At 40.8% G+C, this 9,648-nt stretch overlaps 1 protein-coding gene across 6 annotated transcripts in view; it reads left to right on the forward strand.

The window, feature by feature from the left end:
* znf423 (zinc finger protein 423) overlaps positions 1-9,648 on the forward strand; it is a 333,392-nt gene that overhangs the window by 93,345 nt on the left and 230,399 nt on the right. For 5 of the 6 annotated variants that reach the window (XM_059651673.1, XM_048546745.2, XM_059651672.1 and 2 more), the window contains one exon: positions 9,279-9,482. In XM_059651673.1, the coding sequence (XP_059507656.1) occupies positions 9,347-9,482 (136 nt within the window). In that variant the 5' untranslated portion in view covers positions 9,279-9,346. The remainder of the gene's footprint in view (positions 1-9,278; positions 9,483-9,648) is intronic. The other variant, XM_048546746.2, reaches the window with a different exon arrangement.

Raw genomic sequence — 9,648 nt, forward strand, 5'->3', positions numbered from 1 at the left:
AACATTGTTGGAATTGTAACATGCTTGACTGCAATGTAGTTAGCTTATGAAAATTACTGCCTTGGATTCATGCTTGATTGGCTGGAATGCTTGGTTTGTAAAAGAGATATGCCACAACTGAACAGGCAGGGAGGATAGCAGTGAACACCAACGTAAATACAAATGAATATGACAGATAACCAGTACATAAAGGAGCAGATGTTGAAGAGATTACAACTACAAATGCTTCTTGATAATTGTTTTGACTGACATTTTGGTTTCTGCCCTGAATCTACAAATGATCTGCCACTCATTTTGTGCAATTATATGCTTTTTCCTAAAGTAGTGGTCACGGAAGAAGATTGTCTAAGAGTACAAAGAGATCTTGATCACTTAGACCAATGTGCTGAAAGATAGAGTTTAATTTAGATAAATGTGAGGTGTTGCATTTTGGAAAGGCAAACCAAGGCAGGACTTACACAATTAATGGTAGGGCCCCAGGGAGTGTGGCAAACAAAGGGGCCGAGGGATGGAGATTCATAGTTCCTTGAAAGTGATGTGTGTAGACAGGGTGTTGAAGAAGGCGTTTGGTGTGCTTGCTTTCATTGGCCAGTGCATTGAGTATACGAGTTGAAATGTCATGTTGCAGCTGTACAAAATGTTGGCCCACTTTTAGAAGACTGCATGTAATCCTGTTTGCCTTGCTATTGGAAGGATATTGCTAAACTAGAAAGGGTGCAGAAAACATTTGCAAGGACGTTGTTGGGATTGGGGGATTTGAATTATAAGGAGAGGCTGGACAGGCTGGGTCTTTTTTCCCTGGAGTATGTGAAGCTATAGGGTGATCTTATAGAGGTTTATAAAATCATGAGGAGCGTGGACAGGGTGAATAACCAAGGTCTTTTTCTTTAAGGTGAGAGGGGAAAGATTTGAAAGGGAGCTGAGGCGCAACTTTTTCACATGGTGTGTGGTGAGTGTGTGTAATGAGCTGCCAGAGTATGTGGTAGAAGCGGGTACAATTACAACATTCAAAAGAAATTTGGACAGGTCTGTCGTTAAGACATGTTTAGAGGGATATAGGCCAAATGCTGGCAAATGGGTCAAGTTAAGTTTGAGATACCTGGTTGGCATGGATGAGTTGGACTGAAGGGTCTGTTTTTGTGCTGTATGACTCTGGTTAACAACAGATGGTAAACATGCTCCTCAGAATTTTTCTTCCTAGTAGGAATATGCTCTCTGAGTATTCTGAGATATCCCTTATATGTTGGCTACTATTGCTCTGTTGGTCTATTCCCTAGCCTCTTGTGATAGTTCACCTTACTCAGCATTCATGCCCACATGGTTACCCTTATTTAAGTTTAATCTACTGATCTTGGACCATTAGCTCCCTTTTTAAGCTGAAAGTAAAATTTAATCATACTGTGGCTACAGCTACCAAGGAGTGCCTGTTCACAAGTCCACTCAAGATTTTGCATGTTATTTTCCAAAACTTGTCTCATTACCTTTCTGCCATGCCCCTCTGTAGCCCTGTGTAAGAGTGCTCTGCTCATTTTATTCGGCCACTCAGCAAAGACCATAACGTGTAGGAGAAGAAGTAGGCCATTCTCCCCATCGAGCAAGCTCTACTACTTAGTGCGGTCATAGCTGATCTGATAATGTTCAACTTCACTTTGCTGCCATTCTCCTCTAGCCCCTGATTCCCTTATTAATTACAGTTCTGTCTGATTGGCCTCGAATGTACTTAACCTCCCAGCATTAACTGTGAGCGAGAATGCCACCAATTCATTAACCCCTGAAGGAAATTCCTCCTGATCTCCGTCTTAAATATATGATCCTTTCATCTGTCAATATGCCCTCTGCTCCTAGAGTCTCCCTTAAGGAGAAACAGTCTTACTGCATCTTTCCTGTTGAGTCCTGAGTCTTGTATTTTTCAAAAAGGCCATCCTTCATTTTTGTACCAGCTGCTGCCAGGACCTCTGATGATACTTGTTGCTAGCGCCATCCTTAATGCCTAGCTGGCTCACCTGGTCAGTTGCTGGCAGTCTGTATGGCTTGGTAGTTCCTGTCAATTGCCAGAGGGTGGAAAATTGGTGCTATCTGTTTTCTATCTGGCAGGTGGGACAGTGGTAAACTGCCTATCAGACAATGTAATAGAAGGATGTTACTGCATGTTAATCCATGGAAGTAGGCCTCAGGGCTGTGCAGTCACACAACTTGAAAGGAATATTGGTCTGGTTACTCTTAATTGGGGGCTGTTGGCTACATTTTCATTGAGCTGGACCACAATCAGTCCAGCCACTTTGTCCACTAAATATCAATAGGCGAGTGTTTATCAGGGGGCTGGTGTCGTGACAGGGTGCAGCGGACCTTAATGGTGGGGAAGAAGGGCAGACTGCTTGGATGCAGACAGGCTTATACTTGTGAAAGTGGGAAACTCAATTTAGAAGTGGGGAACGATAGTTGGATAAGATATCATGCAGGAGAGGGGTTCGTTGATGCACATCAGCTTCCAGAGGGGGACATGGTTAAATACAAGATCTGCATCTTGACTTCTCATGCCTGGGACTAGAACTGAAAGATGTGCAGAAAGATGCTTAGATAGATGTGTAGTCTGGGGACCTGAGGAGGTGTGACATCTATGGGGTTGATGGTACAGCTGACCAGGAAGGGGATGTTGATGTTTGGTAGTTCATCTTCACAGTGAGGTGGATCCTGGAACTTGCAGTTCAAGGTGTTGCTGCTGTTGCCTTCCATTGTCCTGTAAATCCAGCTGCAGAGATGGGTGACTAAGGTGCTCATAAGCAGCTTCTCCTGACTTTAATTAAAATGTCCAATGAGCTGTAAATTGGTTATCTGATAGGGGCTACTGGAGGCAGCGTTGCCACTGCTTCCTCTGAGGTACCCATTCTTTTCCTCAGAAGTGGTGGAGAGGTTGCCTTACAGGGTGGCCTTTTTGATTGTGACCAGTATCGACTTGCTACTTGTATCTGCCAGACATAAGAGAGGAATTATCATGATCAAGGCCTGACAGTTGTGGCAAGTGAAATATGTGTTGATGGTGAGTTAATGTGAGAGTTGATGTGTAATGTTAGGATATGGAATCACTGCATCTTTATGGGATCTGCACCAGTTCTCACTGGCAAAGGCCAAGCTACTTACTTTAGAGGAGGTGAGGAGCCAGATATCAGGCATCTCACTTTGCTTCCTGCCCTTATTGTGGATCGCTTTTTTTAGGAGTCAGAGATGGGGAGGGTTCGTTTAAGTTGAGTAAGCATGGCTGTAGGTGTCTAGAGGCAGAGCAGAGAGCATGTACAGCTAGTTGACTTGGAATTTTAGACTAAGTGAGAGCAAGTGGTGGAGCCCGTTGCGTGTGAAAGTTAGAGTGGTGGAACATGATCCTTTAGAGTCATAGAGATCCATAGCACAGAAGAAGACATTAGCCCCAAGTGCATCAGTCAATAGCAATTATTCTTGTGCCAATTTTTCAGCACTGGGCCCATAATCTTTTTTGCCTTGGCATCACAAATGTACATTTAAATACTTTGTAAATGTAATGAATGCTTCTGCCTCTGCCACTCTTAGAGGCAGTGAGTTACTGGTTCCCACCACCCTTTGACCTTGATGGGAGGTTTGTGCTGTTGCTGAGGTTGAATGTAAGGTGATGGCCGAGTGGGATTATCACCAGACCAATGATCCAGAGACTGGAGAGAAGATGTGGGGACCTGACTTCAAAACACTCATGGCTGATGGTGGAATCTGAATCCTGTAGCAAATCTGGAATTAAAATCTAATGATGACTATGAAACTTTGGTCGATTGTTGCTTTTTTAAAAAAAACGCATCTGGTTCATAAATGACCCTTTAAGGAAGGTAACTGTCTATTCTGGCATGTATGAGACCCCAGATCCACAGCAATGTTTTTGACTCTAGTTGACTTCTGGACAGTTGGGGATTGACAATAAATGCTGGTCTAGCCCACAATGCCCACACCATGTGAATGAATTTAAAAAAGATAGCACACTAAAGAAGTTGACACCAACCCTGGCGAATGGAGAAAGTCATTGATTTTCCTGCATTGCTGGGTGTTCCTTGGAACTGGAGACGACACTAACCCAGGTAGTGAGCTCAGACCAGATAGAAGGTTCTGGTAACATCGTTTACTCTAGCACTTATGGGGGAAAGGGAAGTCCCTCCTTTGTGTTGTGCCTTCTGTGAAGACATTGAGAACTCGGCCCACAAAGTCGAATGTCAACTTTGAGTTGTCTGCCACTGTGTCCACTAAATAGCTTGAAGTCATACAGGGCAGCTCCGGACTGACAGTGCTTGTGAGGTGCACCATTGCATTTCTAAGATGGTATTAGAATCAAGGATACTGCTGAATTTAGGGGAATGCAGCCAGGAGTGTGTTCAGTGACTTGGTGAATTTGATTAGTCTTGGGTGAGTGGGGCACCACAGTTAATGAGATGGGTTTGGGCAATAATATGGAAAATATTCACTGGACCTCGCAGAGAGAAATGCTTCATGAAAATTAGTGAAATTCAAATAGCCAAAATATGCTCAGCTTCAGTCCCAGGTTTCTCTTTGTCTATTTGTGATGTGTGTTTTGAACTACCATTTGAGAGCAGTGTGCTGGTTCAGTGGTTAGCACTGTTGCCTCACAGTGATAGGGACCTAGGTTTGATTCCACTCTCGGGTGACTGTGTCTGTGTGAAGTTTGCACTTTCTCTCTGTGCCTGTGTGGCGTTCCTCCAGGTGCTCTGGTTTCCTCCTACAGTCCAAAAATGTGTAGGTTGTGTGGATTGGCCATACTAAATTGCCCATAGTGTGCAGGGATCTGCAGGCTAGGTGGGTTAGCCATGGGAAATGCAGGGTTATAAGGATAGGGTTGGGGAGTGAGAGTCTGGGTAGGATGTTCTTCAGGGGGTTGATGTGGACTTTATGGGTCAAATAGCCTGTTTCCACATTGTACGAATTCTATGATGAAACCCAGAGCTTCACTGAAAAATCTTAACATTTGAGTTTGTGGGTCTTTTCAGCAGTGTCATTGCTTTCAGCAAACTAAGGTGTTTTTTTACTTATGGTTGCCAGCATGAATTTGCCTACAGATCGCAGGCTGACATTTATGCAACTATTTATCTGTTCATTTTTCTGTATATTTAAAAAAATCTGCACGTCTCTGATGAGATCACTATCAAACCTATTTGAGTTCTTCTGTTCTAGTGTTTCACGTCTGTAAATGTTTGTACTTGTATTAAGTTATATGTTTGTAAACTACCACTTATTTTATTAATTGAAAGCATAAAATGTCAAGATCCAATTCTCTTATAGTAATGAACCCACCTGAAATGCTATCATGATATAAAAATGAAAATTTTTGAAACTGTAATTTCGCTTGTGCATGCACTAGATGTCAGAACATGCTATTATCAGCTTTTTCTTTAGAAATTGTGTTGTACTCATTACAACAAAAGTTAAATGAAATTGTTATTGTTCCAAGAATTAAAGAGCCTGGAAGAGTTAAACATAATTTTGTTATAATGTGATGTGCAAGCAATACTCCTAAATTTACATGACAGAAATCATACTGTCGTGTGGATTCAAAGGCCGCTCAGGGAGAAAGCTTTCTGAGCTACTCACGGTGATGATGTTTCTTCACAGAAGATGGTAACTTTTTTTCCAGTTTGCTTACAACTTCTATCTTGAAAATTGTTGTTACTTGGCTTGATTTATTCAATATATCTATTTTATAGCATGTACCATGAATGATAGTTGGGGAAAAAATGTTCACTTTGGATTTTCTCAACAAAATATATATTTTGGATGGAAGGATTTACTTCGAGTAATTATATTTTAATGTTGAATTTAATGTACTTTTCACCTACCTGATGTCATCCTGGAAATAATTCTTAAAATAATCCAGAATAAAAGCTTTAATGAGATTATTAAAACAGAATGAAATTGTAGTAGTGAATTTAAAAATACTTTTCAGAATCTATGTATAAAATTGCATTTTTATCAATTCACCGCTTGTAATGTGATTAAAGGACTTCTTTAAAGTTTTTTTTTGCTTTTATTTTGTGGAGTGACCATAAATCTTGATATAGTTATTGTTTATTGACAATTTAAAAAAAAATTAAGTCCATTGAAAATTCTCACATATGGTGTTCTTGGCATTTGATACAATCGGCTGTCAAATTCAGACAAATGACAGCTCAAAAAGGTCAAATAGGTCAGAGTTCCAGGAGGACAAAAGCTGATAACAACGTGAAACTTGGAAAGACACCTTATCATATTGGTCTAAAGCACAGCAAGACTTATAATTTTATATGGGAAATCAACTCTGTTTTAATGTGCCAGTTGCCCAATTGCTGTATAATAGTTAGTAATGTCCATCTAGTTCAGTGCCCATTCTTTTTGTTGCCTGTGAATCAAACTGCTTTTTACTAAAATTCATCTTCCCTTAAATCCTGCCATGGTTGAGTGTTTTAATTTTTTATAATCAAAATCATCAGCAAACATCATCTTATTGCCTACGTGAATCAGGTGCTGTTACTTCCAGGGCGAACAAAATCATGATGTTTATAATATTTCAGAAATGTTTCAGGCACTTCATATTTTTGTGACGAGCTTTTGTTCTGCTTTGTTTCATCATATATTATCAACACAGAGACACACAGTATGGGGTGGAATCATACTTGGCCATGGGATGTGGGCTGGTAATATATTGGGTTGTTTCCACGATGCACCTGGACGTCTGGGGAGGTTTCTTACAGTGGCAATGGCTTTAACATGTCTGCCTTAGATGAGAGGTGGGTGGAATCTAATAAACTAAAGGCGGATCATGATCATTTTCCATTGACTCGCCAGTTGTGGAGCTGTCCCTTGTTAGAATAAGGCAGCCGTTGGCTGCAAAAAGGCAAGTGTATTCAGTGGTAGGATTTTTCTTCTTTGGATGTTTTGCCTGTTTGGCACTGCCAAAGAAAAGGTTCGTAGGATTGTAGAGGCTGCAAAAGTTTCTGGCCCTCTGAGTAGCCTGACGGTCTGGGAGGCCTGCCCAACTTCCTTAAATGGCTAGCTCCAAGCCTTGCTTGCTCCTGATAACATTGAAGAAGACATTCTGCCTTCCGTCCGCGTGCTGGCCATTTGAAAAACATCTCAACACTGACAATATTGAAAATTGCCAGAGAATTTGTTTGCATGTAGATGCACATTCTTGTGTGAAGTAATATCTGCAATAATGCTGCTACTTAAATAGAAGCTGAGTACTGAGAACAGTCGTGTAGTGGTAACATTACTGGACTAAGCATTGAGACTCTCAGCGATGATCAAGAAGCTACCAGACTTGTACCAGACACAAAATCCCACCTGAGATAACAAAGTGTGGAGCTGGATGAACACAGCAGGCCAAGCAGCATCTCGGGAGCGCAAAAGCTGATGTTTCGGGCCTAGACCCTTTATCTCTGATGAAAGGTCTAGGCCCGAGACGTCAGCTTTTGTGCTCCCGAGATGCTGCTTGGCCTGCTGTGTTCATCCAGCTCCACACTTTGTTATCTTGGATTCTCCAGCATCTGCAGTTCCTACTATCACAAAATCCCATCTGGTTTGCTGATGTCCTTTAGGAATGAAATCTGTTGTTCTGCCTGTGTTTTGTGCACATTTGATTCCAATTCCACAGCAATAACGTTGATTCTTACTGAACATCTAAAATAACCGAGTAAGCTACTCAGTTGTGTCAAATAGTAAAGGAAAGTCGAAGAGTAATAAAATCGGATGTACGATCAAGCATCGAGCTAAGCACCAAACCTTGTCTCCAGATCCTGTAATGTCTAATAGAATCAGCTCAAACATGGGCAAGGAAACCTCTTGCATATTTCCACCTGTCGCTGTCCCTCAGTGATGAAACACTGCTGTTTCATACTGAAGACCACTTTTAATGTGGCACTTGGTGCATCAAGGGGACAAAATATTTCTACATGGCCAAACATCAATATCCATGACTAGTTTGGAAGCACCACTACTGCTCGAGATTGACAAAGTTCTGAAATGCATATATCCTTGGCTCGGCCTGGGGAAGGTGTTGAACAAATGAACAAGGAAAACCTTTTGTGACCTAGTCCTCACCATCTACCTATTCCAATGTATTTTCCCATAAAAACATTACTGAGAATGACCACTCCATTCTACAACAAATAACTCTTGACTCTCCAAAGGCAGTCCACAATTTAGAAGTATTTAGATGTGAAGGCATACAAGGCTGAGTCAAGTGCTGGACAAAGGGATTGGATTAGCTAGGTGACTGTTTCTGAACGTTAAGGGTGCGATAGGCCCCTTTTCTAAGCTGCAGATCTCTGTGACCCTAATATTCAGAAGATTGACACCATCCAGATCTATACCACATTCACCACCTTAAACATTTGCTTTTTCCACACTGGCGTAGTGTGGCTGCTGTGTGTACCATTTACTTGATGCATTGTGGCAAATTGTCAAGGCTATTTGGACAGGGCCTTCCACATCTGCATCCTCTAGCTCCCAGAGGATCAAAGACAGCAAGCAATAATCAGGAAACATCATGGGGACAAAATCACCTGCAAGTTCCTTTCCAAAACTTGCACGATCCTGACTTAAAATTATACTGTCAGTGCTTCAGGAATGCTCACTCGAATTCCTGTAGATTCCTTCTTAACAATATTGAGAGTGTACTTGCATTACGTTTACTTTGCTGGTTGAGAAAGTGGCTGACCATCACCCTTGCATGGACAGTTAGGAATGCATGTTAAATGCTCACCTTGCCGCAAACACCCACAGCTGATGAACAAATAAAAAAAAACTGGTTTTTAGAACTACTACAATAAAATGTGTATTCTTCTTGAAGGATGTTGCATATAAAATGCACATACTGCAAAATTCCAGTTTAAATTACACGCACAGATACCTTTTCTGTTTTCTGAATGAGTGAAAGAACAGAATTTGAGTCAAAATTTTGACTGATTTTAATAGAAAACTATTTTTGTACTATGTATTTAAGGTTCCACAATATTATCTTTATTTGCATATTACATATTTTTGAAAATCCAAAAACTATTTTTATTGAATATTCTTTGATTTAGTCATCTTGAGGTATAATTGAGATATTAATTACTCAATGTAGTCAGTTATCAATGATGTAGCACTGTTATCATTTTGATATTTTCTTTCTCAAGCCTATTGTTCAGTTTTCATATGCTTAACTAACAAATGCTTATTTTCTTAATATTTCCACACCACAGTTATTCATATTGTAGTATATTCTGCTTCATCAGCAGGAACCTCAGGAGGAGACCAGGAGTATGATACCAAGGACGGACAACTGTTGGAAGACAGACACAGCATGACCAGTCAGGAAGAGAGAAATGAAGATGATGAAGACATGGAAGATGAATCAATTTACACCTGTGATAATTGTCAGCAGGACTTTGATTCACTGGCTGACTTGACAGAACATAGGGCACATCGCTGTCCTGGAGGTAATGTTAAATTAGCTCTGCGTTCTGGCTAGGGTGGACTGGGTAATTGGGTACGACTGATTAGAAACTGTTTTATTTGTATTTTAATAGTATTGTTTGTTTTAGGGCAATATTTTCAGTGCAATATTTTATCAACAATGAAACACTGGATTTTACTTTTATCAGG

This window comes from Stegostoma tigrinum, chromosome 16 (genome assembly GCF_030684315.1).
Source record: "Stegostoma tigrinum isolate sSteTig4 chromosome 16, sSteTig4.hap1, whole genome shotgun sequence".
Taxonomy (NCBI): Eukaryota; Metazoa; Chordata; class Chondrichthyes; order Orectolobiformes; family Stegostomatidae; genus Stegostoma; species Stegostoma tigrinum.